The sequence below is a fragment of the Emydura macquarii genome, unplaced genomic scaffold (genome assembly GCF_026122565.2).
Source record: "Emydura macquarii macquarii isolate MOO-44397 ecotype Brisbane River unplaced genomic scaffold, CSIRO-AGI_Emac_v2 contig_3506, whole genome shotgun sequence".
NCBI lineage: Eukaryota > Metazoa > Chordata > Testudines > Chelidae > Emydura > Emydura macquarii.
In genome coordinates, this window is record NW_027133643.1 from 11,516,329 (window position 1) to 11,544,046 (window position 27,718).

Genomic DNA, 27,718 nt, shown 5'->3' on the forward strand with positions numbered 1-27,718 from the left:
ATCTAATTCTGTCTTCTTTTCCACCTCATGCAGAGCTGTGAAGGCTATCAGTAATGAGTATAAGTTCAGTCTGAATTTTACCTTATTTAAAGACTTCAGGGGTTAGCCCACTGAAAGTACAATAATTAATGATGCTAATATCTTTTAGAGGTATTGATTCAAACTAAAATATAAAGCTGATATTTATATTGTCTTTTATTATGTGAGAAACAAATTAAGTAGTACTATATAACCTCATTATTTTCACTGATTTGGAGACCCTTTGTAGATAAATACCATTTTCAAATTATTGAGCAAGGGAGCAAACACTACTGAGCTACCCTACTGAACTAGTCAGCCTTGCTGTCTCTTTGGACAGTCATGTGACGAGCCATCGATTCTTTGAGATCTGCCTCGTGTTTTATGTTCTGTTTGGTCACATGTTGTGTTTGGTGACTCCAAGTTATTAATGTAGCATGTCACATTTGACCTTGAATGGTCTGCATAAAGGGAATACCCATTATTTTTCTCCCACCCTTTCTCTGTGAGCTTGATCTTTACCAGACACTCCCTGCGGCTGGTAGACAGATAACACATAGCTTTTCTCTCCCCATGTCTGATTGGTTTCTTGGACATCATCCAATTTCAAGCACATAAACACATTTTCAGAAAGGTTTGCTGACCTGAAAAACCATGATCTGTAGTTTACTTATTTAAAAGAGGCAGAGAAATAGAGAGAACCTTTTCTTCCTTCAGATGGAGTTCAACAGAAGTTTAGAAAATGGGGAGGAAAGTTTGAAAAACTAGATTTAGATTCAGCTGCTTTGCTCTTCACTGCCCCTGAGCTCAATATAGCAGTACTGGCATTGGGTGTGTTGACCCTCCCTTGTGGATCTGTAAAGGGAGGGCTGGCACCTCATGCCCCTCTAAACATATTGTGGTTTGGGAAGCAGTGAATCCCCCTTTTGCCGATCTAATGCTGTAATTGGACGTGACTTTAAAATGAATTAATCTTAATCAAGATTTCCTATTTAAAATAATTAGCTAACAGTTGCACGGTACTTGAGGATTTTCTGATGATGTCTAGAGGGTTAAACTCCCACATTTTCAGTTGAACTACAGGAATAAGGTAAATGTCTGGCTTATATAATTATCAGTCTGGAAATTTCTGCCTAAAGAATATATTTCTTTTCAAATCACACATTTGCGGTATAATCATGTACTGTTGGAACAAATAGATCTGTATTACTCAGGACACTAGAATCTTGCTCAGCGTCACTCAATACATATTTCTGTAAATTAATACAGTAGTACAGTGCTGTACTATTTTATTTCTTGAGTGCCTCCCACTCACTTGTCAGTGTGTGCTGACAACTAGTGCTGGAGAGCCACCTACTGGCTTGGCTTTGAGTAAGACCTTGTGACCAGTTAGTTAAATGCTCCCAAGTCTCCCTTGTCTGTGAAATCACGGGTCCCTTTTTCCCCCTTTAAATAGTTAATCAGTTTATATTACTTCATGTTTTTGCAGTATTTAATGTACTTATACATTTTTCAGTGTGCTCTTATTTGGATCATTTATGGGCTGTTATTATCTTTACCAGTTCCTCCCCTCAATATTACAAATACAAACAGTTTAAAAAGAATATACCAGCTTACTAAATTCTTCTGTTAGATTGCAACTATAGCTTTTGTTATGGTGACTGTATATCTTAGACTGCATTGGGTATATAGGTTTTGTGTAGTGTCTACCTATTTATGAGACCTTCACTCTGAAACTTTGGCTACTGCATTTTTACATGGTAATTGGTATTGACTGGAATTGCTCCAATAATATTTTTCCTAAACAAAAATGTGTTTGTGCTGTATTTCTCTATTGTGTGATATTTCCAGGCTGAGACTGCTTTCTTCATCGATTGCTGTTTTAGGGAGTTATTAGTTTGTGTTTGTAATGTATTTTGCTCTGTTCCCCTGTGTCTGTCTTTCTTTGGAATGGTATAGCTTCTAATTTATAGTGAGTGATTTTGAGTCTCAGTGATTCCAGTAGGTTATCTTAGACATGAAACAGAGCTGGTCAGTTATTGCTAATTAAATAATGTTGCTGTTGTTGAAACAAGCCTGGAAGCAGATTTCTGAGAGGTTTTACAGGTCTACAGAAAATAACCCAGAAATAGTACATGATATTTTGAATGCCAACAGCATGCATTCTATTTAGACATCAGGAAACACAGCATCTTCATTAAGAGGCTTAAAAATCTAGTATAGACATGGACGAGGCAGTTCAGACATACTGTGTGTAATGAGATGCCAGTACGTGTAGGAGGCAATTTAGCAGTCTGGCAGAGACCTCTTTGAAAGGCTTTATGGGAAGGAGTGCTGTTTGAGGTAGGGTTTGAACAAAGAGGTCCTTTGGCACACAAGAACATGAAGTCTATTGCAACCATAAAGAGTTGCATGAGGACGTCTCAAAGGTAGAACAAGAATACAAGGGGAGCGGATAGTTGGGAAGTTTGGAACAAGCAATGGGAGCCAATGAGGAGTAGGAAGAAATGAGAGCAGAGATATAAATAGGAGCAGATTCATGCATATGCTATGGAGGTTGACCTGTCCAGAACATAAGGAAAGGAAAATGATTTTAGTAGTCTCATTTTGTACAGACTGGAGGGAGAGAGGGGAGATGCAAGGAGGCCGGGAAGGAGGATGAAGATGTAGTCAAGGCAAGAATTGACTAATGTATAGTTAGTAACAGAAGGGATGGGGTGGAAAGGAAAGACTTTGAGGGCTATTGAAAATGAAAAAACAACAAGACTTTTGCCTAGATGTAGGAGAAGAAGGAGAGAGAGGAGTTCAGTCCTATTTGACATGAAAATTGCAAGCCTAATCATAAAAGGGATAGTAATTGTTGAAGATGGTGGAAAAAATCAGTTCCTTTTTAGTGAAATTGACCTTGAATTGATGATGTGACATTCAGAAATTATACGGATAGTCTGAGATCTGAACTGGTGAGAGTAGGAGAGGTGCAAAAAGAGCTGGGGATCATCAGCATGGTGATGGAAGCTGAAAGTAAGGGAATGGATAAGGCATAAGGCAGAGGGGGAAAAAACAAATGGAACCTCCTATATTTTAAATATATTTTAGGTGATCATCTAATATTTTGATCTTTACAATATCAGATTATTTTTAACTGTTGGAATACCACTTTCAACTAATTAATTCGTCTATTTAGCCCTCATTTACTTAATGGATAGAGCACTGGCTAGGACTTAGGAAACATGGGTTGTATTCCTAGTTCTGTAAATAGCCTGTTGAGTGACCTTGGGCAAGTCACTTCAGTTTTCTGTGCCTCAGTTTCTCCAGCTATAAAATGAGGATAATGATACTGACTTCCTTTTTAAAGCACTTTGAGATCTACTGAAGAAAAGTAGAGCTAAGTGGTGGTGTTATTTTAAAGTTACTGTGCCTTAAATAGAATTAAACCTGGGATGAATTTGCCCCAGCATTTTGTCAAAGGCAAAAAGGCACTTTTATCATTGGGGAGAGTCCATACCCACCAACATTTTGAGCTTTATAAGAACTATAAGCCAGGTACTGGATCTCATTGTCGGGATGTTGATCACTGATTTATGCAAACTACATGAAAGTATGCTGCAAAATTTTCAACTTAACTCTTCATTAAACCTTTGATCCTTCAGATGATAGACTTTAATCCTCCTGTCCTATATTTCCTTCTTTCTCCCATTTATTTCTTTTACAATTTAAAAAGGGTTTTCCTCTTCCCACTGGAAGTGTTGTCCCATCACCCCATATACATTAGCTTTTGTGAGGAAGGATGTTAGGACAGGATGCAAAGAGATATTAGCTTCCAGATTTTAGCCCCTTTCTAGCTCCTTTCTGCTGCTCCATTTGCACAAATACAGCCAAAAAGCTGGCTAACCAGTTATCTGAGATTTCCCGTTGGTAAAATGAAGCCCTGGATGGCATAGAGCCAGCAGCAAGGAGGGGAGTGGAAACACAGGGTGCAGGAGTAGGGGATGCTCTGGACACACTTTGAACATTACAGCTCCAGAGCAAGATGTCTGTGGCAGCCTCACTTGTCGCCAAAGCTGTTACAGAAGTTCTGTCTAAACAGCGCATCTATATACACGTATGTATGCGGATAGTATATACAAAGCATGCCATTCCCTGGCATATAAGAACAGGGTATTTCTCATAAATGTATAGCTTTAATAACATTGTTATTACATTGCAAATGGCTTCCTAACTACAGTATTTAACAGAAGCGGTGGGGTTAGTACAAGGGGGCACTAAGGAACCACCTCTACCTCCAGCACAGGGACCAATTGTTTTCAAATGTGAAACAAAGCAAAACCAAACAGGAAAGTTATATGTTTTTAAACAAGTGTCCTGATATTTTGACATTAAAAGGTAAGTTTTTGAAAATGTTTCCTACATTTTGAATTAACACAAACAATTCTGGGTTGGGAAAGCAATGAGGTCTGAATCGGTAATACAGGTGTTCAAGCATGAGTTTGCTCATAAATACCAGCAGGGCAATCGTGGCCCCATTTAAATAAACTCCCACTGTCTTCAGTGGGACTAGGAGTTCACCCCTGGATTTTCAGGAATTAAAGGTCCTTCATAGGTGAGTGTGAACAAAATCCAGTCACCCACCTGTTCACAGAAATGGGTACAGATGTGGCCAGCCAGATCAAATAACGATTCAGAAATTCACAAACTTGTTTTCTGTAAATCATTTTTCCCACTGTTCACCTAGCTCCAGTGATAGTGGAAGAAATGTAACTGCAGATGAGTTTAATATAGTAAATGTACAGTTATAATTTATTAATCACATAGGGCTGTTATAATTAGTTGCTATACTATAAAAGTTTGCTTTTTATAATGTGATACATTCAGTACAAGTGCAGAATCAGTTATAAAGAACAAGGGAGCTATTTTCTACTATACAAAAGGCCAGATCTGCCACCCTTCCATCAAGTAATAATAACGTGCAAATGCTCTCATTGATTTCAGTAGGACTACTTTTGTATTAAGCAACTATTCAATATGAATAAGAATCAGGCCTTTAATCAATAAGAGCTATAAAGAAAATTATCCATGAAATCACATCATGTACCTAAACTATTATTTATGTAAAGTGCCTTTCCACAGTGATTGAAAAGATATTAATAAGGACATTTGGGAGATAAGGAGCAGTTAAATCTCTCTGAAATACAATGGAGGAGATTATTTTTTCATGTAAAAACAAACAAAAATATCCAGTGAAATTAGCAGTGTAAACATAGCTCAAGACATTCTATAGTCCTTTTGCTGAGAGAGTGTCATAAGCTAAGGGAACAGAGAAGTCCATATATTTATGTAAATAAGTCCAATAACTGGATCAAATGCTTATATTATGAATTAATGAGGTAGTTAGTGCGTCTGTTGTTTGTTTAAAGTCCTTGTGGATGGACTCAAAGTTATTTTAAAAACTTAGCCTGGACAGTTTGTAAGTTGTATGACAGACACAGAGCCCATCTCTCCATACAATTCGGCTTAGCAAGTGAGTGGAAAAATCTCTGTAAATATTGTAAATTATTGTCATTTCATTCCTCTGTCTCCAGTCTGTCTGACAGCAGGCCAGCACAGATATTTGCCTTATATTTGAGGACCTTCCCACAGTCTGTCTCAGCCAGTCAGAATTACAATAGCGCAAACAGGTTTGGTGTTGCATTGTTGTCTTTGTCTAAAATGTAGAGTACTCTGTGTATTGAAGTACCAACAGTCCCTTATTTTAAGTCCAAGATAAAATAAACTGTGGTTATGGCCGGGTTACCTGCAAATATGGGAGTACTTTCCCTCCCACATCAGAGAGTAGCAGTTTTAACTTGTGATTGGAATGTGAGACTGGGAATCAGAAAATTTGTATTCTATTCTAGTTTCTAATATTGACTCACTATGAGGCTTTGGGCAAATAACTTGACCTGCAAAATGATATGTGAGCTGCTTTGCGATCCATCCATGAAAGGTGTTTTATAAGATTAAAGTACTATTTCCGTTACCATCTATAACTGAGTCGGTCTTTGGTTACCTTCTTATGGCAGTCTTGCCATGTCTGTACCTGTCCATCTGATAGCACTACCACAACTTTCTGGCATGGTCTGCTGTACAAAAAAGTATTATGCTCAAATACCATGGTGCATACTCACGTTAGCAACCACAATGCTGAGCACAATTTGTCCAGGTTTACAATGACGGCCAAGTTCTGTACAGCACTGGGTCAGTTTTCGCTACCACATTCAAGCACAGTAACATTTTGTTATGTAAACCTGGCCTCTCAGCCTTTTTTGTAACTATTCCCTGTGATGGACTACTGTCTGTGCACTTCAGAGAGCATTCTCAATGGTAAATCCTGCTGCTGATGCTTTCTTTTGTGGATTTCCCCTTTTCCTTTAACTATCTGAGCAAATGCCCTGAATCACATGGGTCACAGAATGGTGTTACAGTCCCACTGAATTGCTAATGTTTAGCATTTTAGATAGAAAAATGTTATTTAAATTGGTTCATCCAAGGGATCCAACTGCTTCCTTCAAGGGAGCAGTTCATGATGTTGAAAGCATCAGCATGTTTAAGAACAGATTTGGTTTTGATTAGCTGTAAATCAAAAGAGCAGATTGAGAAAATAACATAGCTGGAGAGCGCTGTGCAGATAATGATAGAACATATGAGAAGGGCTGTGTGAACCTGGTGTGAAATGAGTGAACGTTAGGACTGGCAAGATTTTTTTTTTTTTTTTTTTAGGCTTAATCTTATTCTTTCCTTTAGGCTCAGCACCCTTGTGTCCACCACCCTTCAAGATTTCTCCACAAGAGAATTTGATTTTCAACTATTATATCCAATAGGCAAGGTATTCTTCTTTCTTCTTGTGCTGCCAGGTATTGCTGATATTGAAGGGCTAGGAACAAATGGAAATGTTTTCTTGGAGATTGTTTGTAACCTTTCTGCCAGAAGCACGTTACGTGATGAATTTTGGAAGGAAAGTGCAGGACAGTCTATTGCACTTCACGTTAGCATAAGACACCGTACTTTTAACTCGGTTTTTGTGCAGCAATAGTTGCGAAAGAATGGTTTGTTTGTTTGTTTTTTTTATTAAAGACAACCCTTCAAATAGATCAATTGTGTTGCTGCTTTTGCTAAGAAAGAGGAGTGCTTGTCTGTCACACACATCTGCGTTTAAAAACTCTTGTAGTAAGAATAAAGAGGGCATTTGGGATCTCCAACTGTTCGCTGCATTCTCTGGAGACTAGTGGAAATAAACCATTGTGAAATGACAAAACAGCCAGAACACACTGAGATGCACAGTTTAGGAAGATTACAACTGATGGATTTAACTGAGTATGAAATAGGGAAGCAGAAATTCAGTATTTGTTAGCGTATTGTAGGATAAAGTTTTCAACATATTTATCCATCTAAAATTCATACAGTATTGTTTTGAAAGATTACATTAAAATATTTAGTATTTTCTCAGGCCTTATTTATGTTAAGAAAATCACAAGTCCATCTTTCTAATTTAGACTCGAGCAAGCACTTTCACTGTCATGTCACTTTGCAGTAAAAACTCCTGCACCCTGTCTACACTAAAGCTTATGCTGTTGGCAGTGTTGATGCAGGTACACTAGGGCTTTAAACGGCTACAGATTTCTTAGTGTAAATAAACTGTCCTCATGTCAGAAAACGTTAAAAGCAAATCTTGCAGGGACAACTGCTTTCCAATTGCATAGATTTACCTGCTACTGAATGAATGTGTGGGAACAAGGTGAAGTAACAGTTCAAGTGCTGAATGCGTTAACAGCTGAGATTTGAGGCAGTAATTACATCTGATGTTGAACGAGCAGATAGCAGAAAGGCTTCTTCATAGTAACCAATTATGATGAGAAGGTCTACCTTGATTTTGACAAGACAATTGAAAAGGGAAAAAAACCACAGTGGTTCAAAATGAGGACTGTGTAAAACACTTCAAAAAACAACTGTGCCTATATTGAATAGATGTGTTTATGCTGTGGGAAAAAAAATTGAAACCGGTTAAACTGTTGTTTTAAAGTGATACGTGAACAGAGCTATGAGATATGATTCGGTGTCTCATGTGGTCTCACACACTCCGGTACTACAGTGATGATCATACAGCTACGTAAGTCTACAGAGGAGAAGTCATAGCAAGAATCTCACAAAAGGACGACAGCGGGAGGTCCGTGATGTCAAGAGCAGTTCTGCATGCTGTGAGAGGAGAATATCTTAGTAGCGGTAGGACTCATTTGCCAGTTAATATTATTTTTTGCCTTTGAAATACATTAGAGCTAGGCCTGAATTACAAAGGTTAGTTCCATTAGGTCTCAACTATCCCATAGTTCAAGGCTGTTTGGATCTGTATTCAAGTCCGTTTCCAGTCATAATGTAAGCACATTGCAGGCCTGGAATCATTCCATATGAGGGGTAGGGCAGAGCTCCAGATAGTGTTAGACAGTTCTGGTTCTATTATCTCCATACTTCCCCGGCTCCATGGAAGTGGAGAACTCTGAGTTATGAATGCTGAACCTCTGTATTCAGAGAAAATAAATTCAGGTACATTTCCATTTATCTTTAATAAATGATTTAATAACATGTTTCACAGCAGATGACAGTTTGCATTTACAAGTACTAGTAAATAATGCAGGATATTCCATGTCATACAATTATCCAATGGAAATCTAGTATAGCACTAATGAAGAGAAGTGCTATTGCCTTCAAGGATAAAGCATGAGATTTTGATTGATTTTGTGCTATTGATTAGTGGATGTCCTACACTAGGGAGAAGGAATGAGTCTTCAAATGGGGTTTGAACTGGTCAGAGAAGCAATTAAATGCAGGGAGGCTATTTCTGATGTGGGGGGGGGGGGGCAGTATAGGAGAGGGGTAGAAAAATAAGTCTAGTATTTGAGGTACACGGAACAGAGCAGAGAATAGGTGGAGGTAAGGAGAGAGTGCTATGGGAGAAGCAAATCCACGGAGCATCTTGAAGACAAAGAACGAAGTTATTTTGTTGGAATCTAAATTCAGGTTCTCAGATGAGGGCAGTGTAAAAGCCTAGCTAGGTGGAGAGATGGGATTTCATAGCCAGCTTTGTGGCTAATTTACGGTTGCCTCATTCTCATTGCAGATAAAAGGGGAAATTCTCCCTTCTGTGCCAACTTTGAGTAGCTGGAACGGCAAAGAGGGAATAAGGACAGGCAAAGGTAGATCTATTTCATTGCTTCTATGGCAGCCTTCAGGCTGCTGTAGCCTCTGTTCTGGTTGAACTCCCTCTTTCCCCTCAAACATAGACACTCATCCTGTGAAGGGCTGAAAGACTAGGGAACCCACATAGTCACAGATTCTCTGACAGCCCGTAATACCCCTCCAGCCCTGCACATTAAACTCCTGCAGTGCTGAGCAGCACAACCTAACCTGAGTGCAGATCTCCTGTGTGGATTTCACTGATCTTCTCCCCTCCCTCCATGTACCCAGGGATATTCATGATGAGGCAGGGAAGGGTGAACATAGCCCCCAAATGAATAATTGTTACAGTTACTCAATTTCTGTGTATTCAGCATTTTAGGTAGAAGGGTTATTTTATGTGAAATCTCAAGAGGCGCAGCTTCATAGGGTCAAATCCTGAGATCACTGAGCATCCACAATTCCCATCAATTTTAATTGGAAACTGATACTCAGCACCTTTCAGGAACTGGCCTACAGTGATCAGCATGGATTTGTCTTGTAAGTGCAGGACAGGCACTCTGAGTGTGTGTTCTCTGTCCTATTTTCTGTAGTGATATGATAAACATCATGTTGGACCTTAGTGATGATGAAAGAATGTCTGGTTTTAAGGGCAGTTGTTTACAGATAAAAAAGATCATTTAGAAAAAATAACAAGCTGTTCTGATAATGTGAAACAGGTGAAAATTAGATATCATCTAGAAGAGGCCATTCATGTAAAGATCTGAAGATATAAGCAACTGCATTTGCCAAGGACACTTGTAGAAAGCACTCTTAATGAATCTGAAAATCTAACCAGAATATTATTTACTGTCTTTTGGAGAAGAGATTTTGGTCACTGTAAGATAAGCCTTATCATTAGCAAAGTCCATCCGAATTACCTGAAATTCCTCTGTAGAGAACAATGATGGCACCATGGCAAGAATGGAAATTTGTCCTTTTCACTAGAAAGTGTTAAATGACCACCAAAAAAAAAAAAAAAAAAAAAAAAAAAAAAAAAAAAAAAAAAAAAAAAAACCGCGAGGGGTGGGGGGCCTTGGATGTGTCTGTCAACCTCTCAACAGAATGTAGTCTATATATGTAGGTTGATTATCTCATTCTCATGACAAATAGATTTGTAACATGAGCAAAAAATGTATAAAAATGGCTTTGTTGATGGTCTAAATTTTATATATTTTTATTCTACATCTTGAGACAGTATTAAGATTGGTGGATTGTAATGAGAACAGAAAGTGGCACAGCACCCACAGGATGTACAATCAAAATTCAAATGAAATTCAAAATGTTAGACCAAATATCTTCTTTTTTCTCAATTTAAAGCAAGACCCTGTCATGGACTTCAGCGAGACCAGGAAGTAGAAATATAATTAGCATGTTGGTAGGAGACTTTGATGGTCTGCTGAAGAGACTAGATCAGCAACCCTGTTTATGCATTTCAATCCAGTCTCTTCCTCAGGCCATGATGATATATGTACTTTTTGTTATTCCCAAATCCTGTTCTAAGGAGACGATGTAGGAACTGGTACCTAACATTCTGTTTGGGTGGAGTGTTGCATCTCTGCAAGGATCACATGACAGAGGCTGTGGTGTATCTCTGCAGCCACTGTAAGTCAGTTACTTTTGCCAATGTACTTTGCTGCCCCCAAGGTGACCTTGAGGGAAGGGCAGGAAGATCAGCTCAGCAGTGGATCCTCTGACCCCTCCCACCTAATAGAGCAGCCCCTCCTTATCCCAAATCCTGTGCAGTGGGAACACACTAGTCCTTCTCCCCAGATCCCTTTGGCTATGAAGGTACTATTTGGATTTGCCCCCTAAATTAGGTCAGTGCAATCACCGTTGCACCCATGTAAAAGCAGAATTTGGGCAGTTGTGGGTTTGTTTTTTATTAATTCTGTGTGTTTTCCAGCATGGTGCGTAGGACGTAGTTGTATTTTACATTCAAGGAGAATTTCTCTTGGCATTTCAGTGTGTTATTCCTCTGTTTATTGATTTGCTTCATTAGTAGTTCTTTGCTTCTGTAGCTGAAGCAAATGCCTCAATCAGCAGGTGACTAAGCAAGCTGCTGCTGACTGGTGCCATCTACTGGCGCTCTCTCTCTCTCTCTCTCTCCCCTCCCCCACCCCCCTCCCCTTGCTGTTTGTTATGGTTTTATTTAGGGCTTGAAATGCAGACGGATGGAGGGAGAATGCAGTTTCCCTTGTTAAAATAAACTATGATACTAAATACAAACATAAGGCAAAAGGCTTCCCTAGTTGGATGATGAAGATGATGATTCAAGATACTTCTCTAATGTAAATGAGAATATTTTGTAATAATATCTCACTTTTTACATAGCATTTCTCATCCATAGAAGACAAGGTCCCTTTTCATTCCCTTTTAATACTCCCCTGCATACCTAGTGTTCCCATTGATTCCTGGGAGATTCCTTAATAAGACAGAGTAAATACAAAGGACTTAAATGTACCTAATGGCACGGCCCAGCCCCGGGGGATGATACAGATTCCCACTGCCCCAGAGGGAACACAAGTGGCCATTCTCTCTCCTCCCAGGACACTGTGGCATTGCAGAAGTAACACTCACACTGCTTTTGGGGTTTCCACTTACTCTTCCAATGTGGCCAGCCAGCTCCTTCGGTTGGTGTGCAGGGGTAACGGAGTTGTGGCACTGCCTCCTCTGTGTTTCATCCTACTCTTTTTGTGGGGGACATGCACTCCCAGGACAGTAGACCCAGAGCATCCCTTGTGCTCCCTCAGCTGCAGAGGCTGCAATTCTGCCTGGCCCATATGCAGATGTGGGGTGAGAAGGGATTTCTCCCTCCCCAATGTGCACCAGTGTAATGACCAGGATTTGGCTCTGATTGAACAGCAGTTCAAAGGATGTGATAAATTTTTTCTCTTTTTCTTGTTTCAAATCCGAATACATTCTTGGTTCCTTTTTGATGCCAGTCTTACTCTTTGATGATGACTGGCAGTGTCCATGGAGTTTCCCTTTTGATCTATTATTTTGTTTCTGTTGTTGTTCAATGATCATTGGAATGTACTCAGGCCAACTAATGGCTGGTTGATGATTCATGCTTGTTCCTGAATTGCACAGTTGTCTGTTCCTTTAAAAATAAAAAGGCCTCAGGGATTATGTAAAAGGCCATTTGTCTCAATAAGTCTTGTTCTTTCTACAGTAGGAATCTACACTAACCTTTTTTAAATGCCAAAAATCCAGTCTTTGCTTTTCAGTTATTTTTCTGCATATAGACTATGTAGTTTATGCAAGTCAATAGTTAATAAACACCTATTTTATCATAGATTATAAAGCCAGAAGGGTGCCAGTGATCATCTAAACTGACTGCCTGTGTAATATCATGGCCATAGGACTTTTCTAAACTAATTCCTATTTGAACTATAGCATATCTTTTAGAAAAACATCCAATCTTGATTTTAAAATTGCTGGTGATGAAATATCCACCACAATCCTTGGTAAATTATTCCAGTGGTTAACTACCCTCCCTGTAAAAAATTTGCACTTTATTTCTAATGCGAATTTGTCTACTTCCAACTTCCAGCTATTGAATCTTGTTATATCTTTGTCTGACAGATTGAAGAGCCCTGTATTACTAAATTTTGCAATTCGGGTATGTGTGTCTGTAAATACCATTGTTATTGAGCTGAGCTTTTTTTGTTGATTTTCTGTGCACAAATAAGGATACATAATGAGTTATTCATAAAAGAAAACACTGATATTTACTCAGCTATATATCATTTTGTAGATGTACTTGTTAAGTGCCATAATATAGCATGGTGATTATAGGAATTTTCTTCATTGCATACTGTATATACTAGTGCTGTGTATTTCAGTTTCACAGGAACCTTAACCAAGTCATATACCTTCATATTGGTCTTTGTGTTTATCATTTTCATTGATTTTTTTTAATGCCTTAAGGAGTCATTTACGTGCCAGAATAAATCAAGAGCTAAATAATTTGGTGTATATCAGCATCCAGGAACTGAAAGGCCAGAAGAAGATCTGGCCTTATATTTTTCCAGCCCAAAAATTAGTGGTTTCCGGAAGCATTAAAAAAAAACAACTGAAAAATCTGAACACAAATGCAAATGTGCTGTGTTTCACCTCCCCAGTTGTTAGGCACTTTATCAGTTGTTCTTTTATGAATAAATACATGGTATTTGGTATATTAAATAACCAGTTCTTCAAAAATATTTCTGGCACAAATTGCCTACTAGAGTATGCAGTATATACATCTGATGTTTTGGCTGTTACTGCTGCTTCAAGGCAAGTTGCTGTATCCACACTCTATTCTGTTAGATAACAATTTGGGGGTAACATTGTGACTCATTGCTTGTCAGGAAAAAGAATTCTAATTTTAATCTATGATAGGCTGAAGTGTTTGTGCAAAAAGTAACACTAAGTATACGCGTGGTGCCTGGAGTTTTGAAGAGGACAGTGGCATATGTCACCACTGTAAGCTGTTGGGATGATGTGAATACCATAACAACTACAAAAGGGCTCAAGCTACAAAGTTCAGATCTGAAGCAGACCTCCAGGTATGAGTCTGGATCTTCTAAGAGCTTGAGGATGTGGGATCTGTAGTTTTTGTTCAGCCCGTAACAGAAATAGGGCAGGAGCAAGTTTGGGGGGGAGGGTGTTGAGATCCAGAATCTTTTTGGTTGATACCGAACATCCTGTCTCAAATAACAGTTCCTTTCTGCACTATAAGATTCTCATTCTCTCTCTGCAAGAGCTGTCTGGTAGCCTGCTTTGCACTGGGATCTCTTTGCATATCCATGTCCCCATCTGCTCAAAAAACAAAAAATCTCCATACTGTTCATAAGTGTGATGCTTCCAAATGCATTACTTAGCTCACAAATAGAGAAAATTCTAAAACCATAGTCATTGATTTTCTTCAAAAAGCCTCCCCCTCCCTTTTTTTTTTTAATTTTATCCTCAGGTCTCTTAGGCATCTGTAGCTTTGCTGTCTTTCTTGCATACTTCATCAACCTTCCTGCACCATATTTCAGCAACGCCTCTCCTGATATTTATGAATCCAGGGCAAACCTCATTTGCTGGAAGTTAAGGTTGCTTTCAGGCATAACTCAGACCTTTCAGACAGAGGAAATAACATGTTTAATAAAACCTTAAAATAAGAAGGGAAGGGAAGAGTCTCGTGTGTTCCTTGCCACCTTCACATTGCCTGCAATACTGTCAGTGAGGCATGCCAACAGCCTATAAGCCTTTCACATCCAACTTCAACAGACACGGAAAGCAATACACACCCAACCTTCATCCAACTCACACTCTAATGCAAAACCTTAACAGTGATCTCATGCCCTGTTGTATAACTGATTGGCACATCTGATCAGCCTTCCTGTGTAGTAGCTCAGCAACGCCTTGCTTAATATTTATTTTATGTCAAGAGCATGTTGTGCATTTTACAGGACTCATAAATAAACGAGTTCCCCACCCCCAAAGAATTTGCATTCTATCATTAGATATGACAAGTGTATATAGCAGTCAGCTGGAAGGGAATGAGAAGGAAGACAGGGATTACAGTATGGAGGTCATCCAGGTACTCAGTGTAGGAAAGTCCACACCTTGATGGTTAAAATAAAGATTCTGGAGTTTTTTAAAACAGTAATTATTATGGTTTATTCACTTCCAGTGGGCATCATGGAGGGATTGAATGAGGAGAGGATAGTGGTGGACCAAATTGGCCTACAATATTGTAGTTCACAATTGGAGATTTCACATTTTAGTTTAAATTGAACACCAATTATAAAACACTGATGAAACTTTTCAAGAATTGATTTTATGAAATAAATACTGAAAAACCAGAATAGGACAAGGTTCTTTTTATAGAATCCATGCCCCTGTTTTATGATCTATGGTATCAGTTACATGCACCCATTATTACTTCCTGTCCATGATTCCTGTTTCATGTGCATAGCAGCAGTGTGGTGAGCACTTTAGTTTTCTGTGGTTACATGCCATATGGGAAAACAAACAAGAAATTAGATGGCTCCACAAAGGTTTTATAAATATTTATTTTAAAGTTGTGTTTATTTCATTGCTAATGGAACAGCTGATGTCTACTCAAATTTCTGCAGTCCTAATTGAAGTAAACCTATAGAGAAGAATGATCTAGGAAGTTGCAGGACACTAAAATAGCCAAAACAAACACTGAAAATAAATAAAAATATAGACTCTGATGGGGATGTCAGTTTTGGGCCTATCTTAACAGTAAAGGTACTCTATCTCAAATCATAGTCGCAGCATTGATTTCAAATGGGACTATTTGTGTGTAAGGGGAACAGTATTTTATCCCTGTATAATAAAAATCAGGGTTTGACATAAACCGAAAAAAGCAAGAAAATACAGACTGAATTCATCCTTAATTCATTTTGGCTTTGCTTGGATATTGCAGCACATATGGTATTTACATCAGTCAGATGGGTTCCAAAAACCCAACCAAAACAGGCCAACCTGCTTATTTTAGGAGTTTGTGTGGTGTCTCTTACAAAAATGTCCAAAGTGATTTCAACCACATGTTGCAACAGCCAAGTTATAAACCCATCAAAAAGTGGGTGTATAATGAAAATGGTGATAGAAGACTTTAAAAAGACGAACTCCATTTTGCTCATCAACCTAGCAGTTTGAAAGTTGATGAGCTAAAGAAGCATTTTGCATCATGGCTAAGCTGTGAAATGTATTTGAAAGTACAGGACAAAATCTTCAAACTTGGTTCCCTGAAATTAGGCACCTAAATAAGTGACCTGACTTCCGGAATTGCTGAGGATGCATAACTTATACTGAAGTCAGGGTTTTACTTCAGTGGTAGGCTGCAGGGGCAATTGCAGCTGCTGAGCTGAGCTGAGTTGCACGCATTCTAAGGAGAATTATTGCACTGCATAAGGATAGTTTAGTCCTTCAAGTCCTTTAACTTATTTGTACCTTCAAATTTGTATGGTGGGATTGGTATTCAGCTACTTCAGGTGTTCCTGTTACATATTCCCTAACAATAAACATACCGTTCTGAAGTCAAGTATTTTATGTGCATCTGTGTTAAGCCTTGAAAACTATCTGTTGGCTCATATCTCATACAAGGCATGGTTATTAAAGCTGGGCCTTGACTAGCTTGTTTACTAATGCTGTTCAAGGATGTCAACTGGATTTGCGTGCATGTCGTCTACATTATTCCATATTAATATTGTGAAGCTTGTCACTGGGTTTCAGCTAATTGAGGTTAGTAAATGGGAACTGGCCTGTGTAACCATGGAAAGAGGGTTGAGGAAAGCCATGGGGCCTGGAGAAGTAGCCTAATAGCTCTGTGTGTGCATTGAGTTGGATGCTATGGTGGGCTCAGCAAAGTTGAAACTGGAGGAAAAGAAAATATAGTACAGTGCGGGAAGGGACTGTCCTTTAAGGTAAACATGTTAACTTAAGGCAAAATCCTGCCCTATGTCAGCAAACGTGTATTTGTGAGTGAAATGGGGGCTGGAGCAACATCAGCCACTCAGAGAGTTCAGGAGCCATTCTACTGATGCAGGACAGGGTTTATTCCTGTGCCCTCTTCCTTTCTTTAATACATCTGTATTAAAGAGGGCAGGCCTTGCCACTAGTGAAACCCAAAAATAAATGTAAAACTCTGCTTCCTGTGTTTGAAAGCACTGCACCATCTGAGACCCAGCCATAGGATAATTTTAAAAGAGTTTTATTCTATGCTCTGAAAATACACATCAGCAAATGTATGAGACAAAATATGTGTTTTATTCATAGCTTTGATGTGGAAAATGGCCCGTCACCAGGTCGCAGTCCGTTGGACCCCCAGGCCAGCTCTTCTTCCGGACTTGTGTTGCATACCACTTTTCCAGGCCACAGCCAGCGCCGGGAATCATTTCTTTACCGATCAGACAGTGATTATGACTTATCACCAAAGACTATGTCCAGGAACTCATCTCTTCCAAGTGAACAGTGAGTATGAATCTAATTGACATCATTCACGACAGTAATGAGTCCAAGTACTTTATGAACATCTATGTAATCCTTGTAATACCCAAATACCCCAGGATTCACATTTTATAGAGGGAGAAACTGAGGCAAAGAGGGTTTTATTACACAACCAAAGCCAAATCAAGAGTTCATGACTCTCAGCCATGTGCTCACAAGACTCAGCTTTTTAGCCTATAAACAAGTGCTTCCTACCTAATAAAAGAGCGTTGCAAATCCGTGTTCTGAAATTGCATTGTCGTTCTTGTGCCTTTACATTTTACTTGTATGAAAATTGGTTCCTTTTTTTAATAGATGAGGTTGATTGTTGTTTTCAGCCAAATTACCTAAATCACTTACCTTATATTTCAAATATATTCTTATGGTTTTTTATATTTTAGTTTTTCGCAATGTATTGTTAATACAATACAGGGAAAATCATGTTATAAAACCTGTATAAATGAATGGATAGATAGGATTGGTATAAAATATATCTTGTAGATTAAATATGTTTACTTGATTTGCAGTCCTTTAGTTTAGAGTTTAAAGTTTACTGCTGCCTTTTTCTCAGTGGTTTGGTAGGAGACCACATGTGAGTGGAGAAACTGACCTCATTAGACACACCCCTTTCCATGCTTTTAAAGGCAGGTCACCAAACCTATGTGCCAGTAATTATATTCCAGTAACTGAATGCCTCTTATTGTGCAAAGAAGCAATATTTAGGATGTTATACAGAGGAGGAAAACAATTGAGATAATTTTTAACGTGAATTTAATTCTGGGGAAAGATGCCAGATATTGAAGATTCTTTCTATAGATCAGATAGAGCAAGAGGTTGCTGCAGTCCAGGTTTCCCCATGCTGCTCTGCTCATCTTCCCATGACCAACAGGAACTGTCTCGGGGCAGCTCAGCTACTGAAGGGTAGTTCATTATTCACGTCTAATAAATTTTTAGTCTTAATACAGAGACTACCAAGGCTATGCCAACTAGTGCCAACCATGAGGGTGGGTTTTATGATGAGAACTCCTGTTTCAGACAGTGAACTCATTTCATGGATCAATTAAGCCGCCACCCAGTGGCAGTAATTGAGGACCAGATTCGATCTACTGATCTTGCGCTGACAGTGTCTATATCCAATTACCAGTTGGCATTCATTTATAAAATAGGTGGTGGTTTCATAAGAAATGATCTCATAATTAGAAATGTGGGAGTAGAAAATAGGTAAAATATAATGAATTATAGTGTATTTTTATTTTTCATGTGTGAAGGATCTCTGTCTTCTGTGGCATTTTAATGGAAGATTATAGGATTTTTTATAAATATTTCTAAAGGGCTTTGTGAAGTCCCACCATAATTACTAGTGGAGCGGCTATATAAACCTTAGACACAAAAGTTTCAAAATGATTTAAATGGATTGGACCTTTATTTCATTTCTAAAAATTAACCTATTGCCTGTTTTAGAGCAGAATCAAGCCCTACACAGCACTAAAACACTGGTATTAATGCACACATAGGAAGTTGCATATAAATGCCATGACATCAGAAAATAAGAATGTTGGATACATGTGGTGTTATCAGGAACATGTATACATTCTCTGAATGTGAGAGCAAATACATTTACAAATTAAGAACAGCACTTCTTCTCCATTAAGTTCAAAATCTGTCTTTTTTCTTTAAAAACAAATTTAAATAGATTATTATAGATTATATGAATTATAAATATTTTATAGTGACATAGAAATCTAACAGTCAGCAAGTTGGTCTAGCTGTCATGAGAAATATTTACCAAAACCTTTAACTATCGTTAGCATTTAGCAAATATTTGCATGAGACTGTAAGAGCTCTAAATTATGTAAATAATATATTATAAGCTAATAGTATGTTTTAACATTTGACAAAAATCGTAATTATCTGCTGAAGCAAAAGGATCTGTTTTAATGGCTAAGGTCAATCAATGCAAATCTGCATACTAATCTATGTGTACTATAAAAAGCTTGGTATGACATGTACTCAGTTGGATAAAATGCTCAGTATATATTTAGTTGATTATAAATACAAATATATAATATTTACTAAACTCTCCCCCCCCCCTCCACACACACACAAAGTAATGCATTTTGCACAATTCATATTCTCTAATCTTCCATGATGAAAATCCACAGACAAGGAACGATGTTTAAATAACATTGAAGGCTGTGACACAAATCAACAAAAGCCAGGAAATTCAAAGCTGACCTTTACTTAGACTGTTATGTTTTTTTTTCCCATCACAGTATGAGTGAGCCACCTTAACTTTGAATTTCCTGACTTTTATTGCCTTGTGTTACCAAAACTGGGCAGTTGTTCCAGCTTCGGTTGTTTTTTGTCTGTGGACTAGGAGACCTTTCCATTAGGAGCAACCTTTTATGTAATTTAAAGAAACAGTACATGTAGTAAAGATTTATTTCTGAATAGTGGGGCTATATGAGAAAATGTTCCATTGGAAAATGCTCTTTGAAATTCAAATTTAAACGGTATTTGATATAAATATTTATATTTGCTCATAAATATTAAGGAGCCAATTTTTAATTCCAGTCTTGAGTTTTGCTTACACTAGTCAGGCAGTTGAGTACCCAGCTGCCCAATTTGAATATGCAGATATTACATTTGTGTGCACTGAATTGGTGCCCACCCATTTTAGAAGATATATCCAAGCAAAAATTGCAGCACAAAATCAAATGATGTTTGATGTGGCTGTCTGTATATTAATTGTTACAGTCTATGCAGAATTTTTACATCCTGCAATTTGATGATGAGTATGTTTTATGTACTTTACTAAAATATTGAAAAAAATTTTCTGACATGTACAATGATTCACACATTTTTTCCATTGCTTTTAGACATGGAGATGACCTGATTGTTACTCCTTTTGCACAGGTAAGTTTCAAATATTCTCTTTGTTTATACTGTAATGTCATAGATAAATTGAATGGAACAGAAAGTTGCTATTCAGCATCTGTGCTCCTGTGTTAATATATATTGAAAATGTGCATGTTTGTAAGAAATGTAAAATATTATATGTTTTTGTTTACTCTAGGTCCTGGCAAGTTTACGAAGTGTGAGAAATAACTTTACGTTATTGACAAATTTGCAAGGAACATCAAACAAGTAAGCTTTCTGCTTTTAATTAAATTCATATTTAAGTACAATATACACACGTTGGGCCAGATTTTCAATCTGAATTCAATCCAGCTTCCATTTGTTGAGGCACCGTTTTCCACCTGCTAAGAACTGTGCCTGTAGTTTTGTCTATGGAATGAACTTCAAGAAAAATACTCAGATTTAGATCATAAGCTTTTTGGTTCGAGACTGTCTACTACTCTGTTTGTTAGGGTGACCAGATGTCCCAATTTTATAAAGACAGTCCCGATATTCAGGGCTTTTTCTAATATAGGTGCCTATTAACCCCCCACCCACTGTCTTGATTTTTCACACTTGCTATATGTTCACCATGGTGTTGTATAGTGCCTGGTTCAGGGAGACCCAATTCTTGGTTGATCCCCAAGCATTACTGTAATAAACATTATTACTACTACTACTGTGTCTAACTACTACTGTTTGTGCTTGTTATTCATTGCATGTGCAAAATTGTGCCCACAAAAATGAAGATTAGTGCTGGAACACTGGCCCATCGTGAGAGTATCTAATGCAGAGGCATGAGTATGTTCTAACATTTAGAAAATGACCTGTTAATCATTTGTGTGGTACTTCAAAACTTAGCAACTGGATGGCGAATGTCACTGTAATTTATTTTAAATAAAGTTGTACAAATATAAATCTAAGGTTGAGAAAATTACTGGCAGTACATTTGGGGACATATTTTATTTTGGCATTTACATTTCCTAGTATTGAATGTAAATGAATATATGTGTTTGAAAACCAGACAATTTGATTGTCATTAATGATGAACAAAATGCAAAGAGTTCTCCTGTCTGGTGCCCATCAGTCTCCACAGTTGGAATGCAGATAGAAAGCTTATCAGCAACTTTGGAACTCTTATCCCTCTTCTTTGGATCCCACCCTGGGCCATTCCTTCTCCATCCGGTTTTTGCAGATCAGTTGGCTCCTTCTCTTTTATTTTCATTTCTTCCCCCTTCCCCAACCTGCCATCACTGCCTCTCGTCATCTGAAAGCAATGTACTTGTTCTCAGGGAGGGTAGGAATGAAGGTGAGTGAGCTAAATGGGTCAGGGAACAGAACAGCTGAAGCTAATGGCCCCTTTGTGTGCATGAAGAGAGCAGCCTTGGAACAAAGCCACCCAGGGGCCACTGCTGCTTTAAGAGAGAGAAGGGGGATGGGATTCAGGAGCAGAGCCGCCCAGGCGTTGTTAACTATCCATTTCAGTAGGGAAGTAGTGGGCAAGCAGAAAAACCCAGGTACTGCTGCTTTTTGGTCAGGATGGAGCGAGGCTGCAAAGTGGCTGAAGACGGAGCAGTTCCCAGGAAGAAGAGGAACATCGTCCTGTGCCTGACTCTAGAAAGATATCCCATTAAGTCGGCAAAGCCTGAATTTTTATTTATTTATTTAAGCTGCTGCCCGCCGTTCCCAGCAGCAACATCAGAGAGCACCAGTGTGATTCTTCCAGCACAAGCTTCTTCCACTGTTTTTTCTTTTTCCACATCCTACCTTGGACCTCCCCATTATTTTATGCTGCCCCTGGAAAGGGCTTGGTCTTTGAGAGGAGCGGGAGGTACATACAGTGAAGGGCCTGAGCTGTGGGACCTGCATTCTTGGCTGTCACAGGCTTGAACCCAGGCTCTTCCCCTTTCCTTTTTCCCTGCCCAGGAGGCAAAGAACAAGCCTTTTCCCAGAATGCAGTCTTGAGGAGGAGAAAGAGCTCCTGGCCTTAAGGCGAGTGGGAGGGAAGAACCCACTGGTTCCTGATGGGGCAGAATCTCCAGAGAGAGAGGGGCTGGATGTAATTGGGGAAGGAAGGGAATTCCTAGGTGTGGGAGTGACAGTGTCAGCTGGGTGAGTGATGGTGAGCAGTTGCAAAGGAGTGACTGACAGACTTGAGTGATTTGTGGGGAAGTCTGGAGGAGCAAGAGGAAGTGATGCTGTGCACTAGCATCTTCAGAAAGAGAAAACCATACTCTGGAAAGTGCTCCTGGTACTGACTGTTGGTCCCACCTTGCTCTCTGCCCCTGGCTGAACTAATTCTTCATCTGCCTGCAGTGCTGCCCCTAACTCAATAACCTTCTCTGGCATGATAAACAGAAAAAAAATGTTGAATTACAAGGGGAGGAAGAAATAATATCTATAAACTATCATTATAAAAAGATGAGTTGTTATCCAGCTTGCCACTCTGGATTTCCCAGCCTTTTACTGGAAGTACAGATTTATTGGAAGTACAGTATCCATTAGTCACTTTTAGACTAATCTGTAGTACTGATCAATATCATTTTCAGTCATGTATTAAAAAAACTTCTCATCTAGTTCTTTATATATTTACACACACACACACACACACACACACACACACACACACAAAAGAGCTAGAGGAGAGTTTCTTTAATACATGACTGAAAATTATATATAATATCATATAAAAGTATATTTACCAGTAAAAATCCATAATACGTGCAATAAACTTAATTTTAAATCAAAAGTTCTTGGTATGTTAATTTTCATTTAAAGATTTTTTTTCTGATGTGGAGTTGGAAGCATTGGAACCAGGTAAACTCGTCTCTAATCCTCCTGTTTTGAACCAACATTTTCTGTCTTGCTCAGCCATTTATATTGCCCCAGTCATAGTAATAATTTGTTCCTGTGTTCTGCTTTGAAAGAGCCATTTCATATGAAGGCACCATTAATATCACTTCTGGGTTAACCAATATAGCATAGGGTATAGTTGAAAAATACTATCTAGTAGATCCTTGGATTTTTGCTCTTGAAATTGTCTGCTTTAGGTGTCACCGATTAAGGATCCCTAACATTAAGGTTCCCTATCATTTTCTGACCCCCTTTCATTTGCATATAACTTTGAAAACTTTAATCTTTCAGAGTGAAATTTCCCATGCTTTATGTCTGCCTCCATTAAAACTTTTTAAAAAGTTTTATTCAAAAACAAAATTCAGCCATTTTCAAGAGGGAGGATAGTTTAAAAATGGATCGTTCTGGCTAGGTTTTAAAAAAAAAAAGTTTTCAGATCATGTTTTGAACAGCTGTAGCATCTCAGAGGTTTGGAGTAGGAATTTGCAGTTTGGCAGGGGTGGTAACATTAAAAGTCAGAGAAGTGTCTTTCCTTGTTCCTGTGAACATAATCCCAGATTGGACTGAGTTACAAGCCATGAAAAATCATCATTTGCACAGCTAAAGTAGAACTCATTAGCTTAAAACATTATATATCAAACATTCCAAATCTGTGGCTGTGTGCGCTCACTTCCAGGACCTGCTGTGCTTCCTTCATTGTTTTCAAACAAAACCGTCCCCCGCGGCAGTGTTGCCAACTCTTCATTTTACCACAAGTCTTACAATATTTGGTATTTTTCTTTAGCTCTCCAGCTTCTGGAGTTAGGAGACAACATCAGAATCTCAATGTTCATTTATTTAAAAAAAAAAAAAAAAAAAAAAAGTTGTTTCTGGCTCTCATGGCTGTAGAGCAAAGCTTGAAAATGTGAATTCCGGAGCTTGGAAAGCAAAAGGCAAATCGAAAGACCCAGAATTTATTATTTTTAAAGGAGTTTGAGTGTATTCAAGTGTATTAAGCCAATTTCATGTTTTGGTGAGGTGTGATTCGTAATTTTTGAATGCTTGAAGTTGGCATCACAGGAATGAGACACAGGCAGAATGCATCCAGACCCTGTTCATTCCCATCAGAATATCCTTTGGCTAAGAGGAAGGAAGGAGCACGGGGCCTGTGCAATTTTGTAGTATAAACTTGAATTTTATATCCGGGATGAGTTAGTATTACAGAGTTGTAGGTCACTATTTCATCAAACTTAGCTGGTTTGCTTTTCCACCACTAGGCTAAGATAGAGGCCCGGATGAAAATGGCTAAAACATAATCCAAAATAACAAGGAGTTGTGCTGGTTATGTGGGGAAGCAGAATTATGGGGATTTTACAGGGCAGGTGACTGTAATTAACAGTTCCTTACCCTTTTTCAAAGAGGGTTGTGATTCGGGGCCAGATTTTCTAAAGAGCTCAGGAGTCAGATTTTCAAGTGTTCAGCACCCACAGCTGGGGGGGCAGATTTTCAAAATAATTTAGCATCCAGAATACCCCCCCAAGATGCTGAACTCTTCTGAGAATCTAGTTGCATATTTAAGTTCCCCACCTGGGAGCTGAGCTCTTGAAAATCTGATTCTGTTTTGTGGCTGCTGATCCCTTCTGGAAATTCTGGTTTTAGGGATTATTTTGGTCCCTCCTTGCCCCTTGAGTACTAGGTGACATTGGCTATAAATGACTTTTTCCATGTATGTTTTGGAAAAAGATTGCACCATTTTGCTCTAATGTGAACCTTGCCAGGTCATCTAGCTCTTCATGACCTCCAGAGTTACTTAGATCTTTGTGCCCTGCAGATTGGATATGCCCTACTTGGGGAGCGACCTTTGAAGAATACTTTGAAGCTATAACTGCAGCTGAATGAAGCAGCTTGCTTGCCTTTTTAGCTTCAGGGAGCGCATTACACCAGTGCTCCGCTGCGCTCTCTCCTTATTTACTGCCAGGTGGAATTTAAAGTGTTGAGAGTAATTTTTAAAGCTATATGTGGCTCGTATTTCCCGAGAGACAGCCCTTGGTTCAGGAGTTCAGTGCCTCCATTTGTTGGGGAGAACCCGAGTTTGCTGACCTTCAGGGCACGGTTGTGAAGACCATCTCTTTGCTAGAGGGGTGATGGTGGCAAAGGCAATGAGGGATGATGGTACATGTCTTTTTGTAGCTAACGGTGTATGTTCTCTCCATAATTTATGTATGTGTAGCCAGAAGGCATGAGATGTGTGGATTTTTTAAAACTAAAAAGAGACAGGTTCCAAATTGTTCATCAACCACTAATTTCACTTTACAGTGTTTTGGGATTCTAGTGAGCATGAAAGGTATTTCACACTGAAGGAGTAGGTAAACCACATGGTTTGTAACAATACTATTGTATAAATATATTTTATTCTTTATTCCTCCACAGAAGGTCTCCAGCAGCAAGTCAGCCACCAGTCTCCAGAGTTAGTCTGCAAGGTAGGAGTATGACTTGTAATCACTTGAAAATTTCAAAGTAAACTGCGTATTCTTTGTTATATCTCCTATTGTTAGAAACCGTAATCTCTTATTTTATTCGAAATCTGGCCTGATTCTCCTCTCTCAATGAGGTATACTGTCATTGCATTCTACCAGTACAAATGAGAGAATACGTAACCAGGTCCATAATATTGTGTTTTTGTATTCTTATTTTTATTTTTATCCTTTATGTGCAAGAAGAACATTATAATTTTGGGCTGTCAGCCACAGCCACAGCAGCTAATTAATTTGTTATCCTTATGAACGCCTATCCTAGATAGGCCTGGACAGGCCCTATACTACAAAATTTAATAGGCTCAGACATAACTATATATTTTTAATTTGTTTTTATTTCAGTTTGTTTCCACTGGAACTGTAGAAGAGCTAAAATCAAAATTTAAATCTATATTTTTCAGGCAAAATTCCTATTGTCTTCATTAGGATGTTCTGGAGTGTTTAAAAAAAAATCTCTATTCAGTGAAAGAGAGAGTTCATGCCATTGGATTGAATTAATTCTTAGTCAAACATGTGTAGTTTATTTTCCGAATTATCTCAGAGCACTGTTCAGACTTAAAGAATATTATATTATTTCATGGACACAATAATTCATGACTGCTAGAAGATGGATGCCCTATTTGCTGCTGTTGTAGGTAATGGTTATTGAACGTTGCATCTTCTTGCTACAGAGTAAAAGTCCTTACATTAGCAAAAATTTCATTTAAAAGTTACTTTCAGGGCTGACCCTAGGTAGTTTGCTGCTGTGTGTGTTCATCTCTCTTTCCTCACCCTCCACTAAAACATTTCTTGTATCCCACCCCAAGTTTTATAGGGTTATTTAATATTTTCCTATTAATATTTCTCTGATCATGTTTTTAAATTCACTTGTTCCCTTTTATGTATGTACATTTCTTTTCTTTCCCTTTCCCTTTATTCTTTCTTGGTGAATTGTTTCCTACTTTTTGTTTTCCTGTTTTCCTCTCAAAAAATGTTCCGTAGTGTATTCTTTTCCATCATGGCAATTCCCTCTGTCCATCCCACTTTTCCCAGGTTTTGTTTTTTCCAGTCTCTCGGCTTCTCTCCTTCCTCATCCGTGCCTCCTTTCTTTTTTCACTTTCCCAGACATTCCTGTCATATAGCCTAACTGCTCCCCTCCATAGATACCACGTCATTCAGACTTGTTCACCACTTCCCCCTGACATGCACACACGTTTCTTCCCTCTCAGAGACCAAGACAGAGGGTTTCTGGATTCTCTTCATTCTTAAGCCAAGTCTCCAGGAGGAGTGCACCAGTCAGGGCTCAGCTCAGCCTGCTGGGGCTAGTCTTAGCTCATGCAGACAAAGTGAGTCCCAATCAATGGTTCAGCACCTGTTCTACCAGAGTCTCTGCTGGGGTTGGGGACAGATGGGAGAAGAATGTGCAGTGGCTGCTTTGGAACAACAGAGAGCAGCAAAGGGAGGCAGAATTGGAGCCATTGTTATGGGTGACAGGAGAGCAATGGAACGTAAGTGAAGAAGCAGAGAGAGGGATCAGCTACTGCAGTGTGGAAAGCAGAGGGAGGATGCTGCATCTTGAAGAGGGTTTTGTTTGTTTTTGCCAGGTTTGTTTATTTTCTGTGCCCTGCTCCCCGCCTTGCCAACTTAAGCAGTAGCATGGTACACCTGTAAGGCAGGGGCAGCCTGTTTGCAGCACATGAAGCTTTATTTCTTACCAAGAAAAAGATGTGGATGTGAAACAATATGCATTCATAAAATTTTACCTTCAGCATTTACAGTAATTATGACAAGGAGTGACTGCTAAAGGGTGATTTTCATATTGTATGCAATTCATTGGTGCCTTGATTAACAGCTACCATAGGCATTTGCTTTTTCCTAATATGATCCATGTTTTGTGATATAGAAATATTTTTTTATATTGGAGACTTTTGTGGTAGGTTAGTCAAAAAATACCAATGGGATATGAAAGCCTCTAATGTAATGTGAACATTGTATAATATGATCTTAAACGTCTTCTCTCATTTGCTCACGGTCATATTCACAGCATTCAGATAGGATTAAGAGGAACAAATTCATCACTTTTATCTGAAAATTATTGTTTTAGTAGAACTTTTGTCTCATATTCCTTATGGGAAAGTCCTACACAATTTAATAGAGAATGATAACATTACCATAGAATTTTTTTATACCACCTATAGAATCTTACTGCAAGGATATCATTC

At 38.6% G+C, this 27,718-nt stretch overlaps 1 protein-coding gene across 6 annotated transcripts in view; it reads left to right on the forward strand.

Annotated features, from left to right (window-relative positions):
- PDE4B (phosphodiesterase 4B) overlaps positions 1 to 27,718 on the forward strand; it is a 321,202-nt gene that overhangs the window by 226,389 nt on the left and 67,095 nt on the right. For 5 of the 6 annotated variants that reach the window (XM_067535627.1, XM_067535625.1, XM_067535624.1 and 2 more), the window contains 4 exons: positions 17,044 to 17,238; positions 20,133 to 20,169; positions 20,330 to 20,400; positions 25,414 to 25,463. In XM_067535627.1, the coding sequence (XP_067391728.1) occupies positions 17,044 to 17,238; positions 20,133 to 20,169; positions 20,330 to 20,400; positions 25,414 to 25,463 (353 nt within the window). The remainder of the gene's footprint in view (positions 1 to 17,043; positions 17,239 to 20,132; positions 20,170 to 20,329; positions 20,401 to 25,413; positions 25,464 to 27,718) is intronic. The other variant, XM_067535629.1, reaches the window with a different exon arrangement.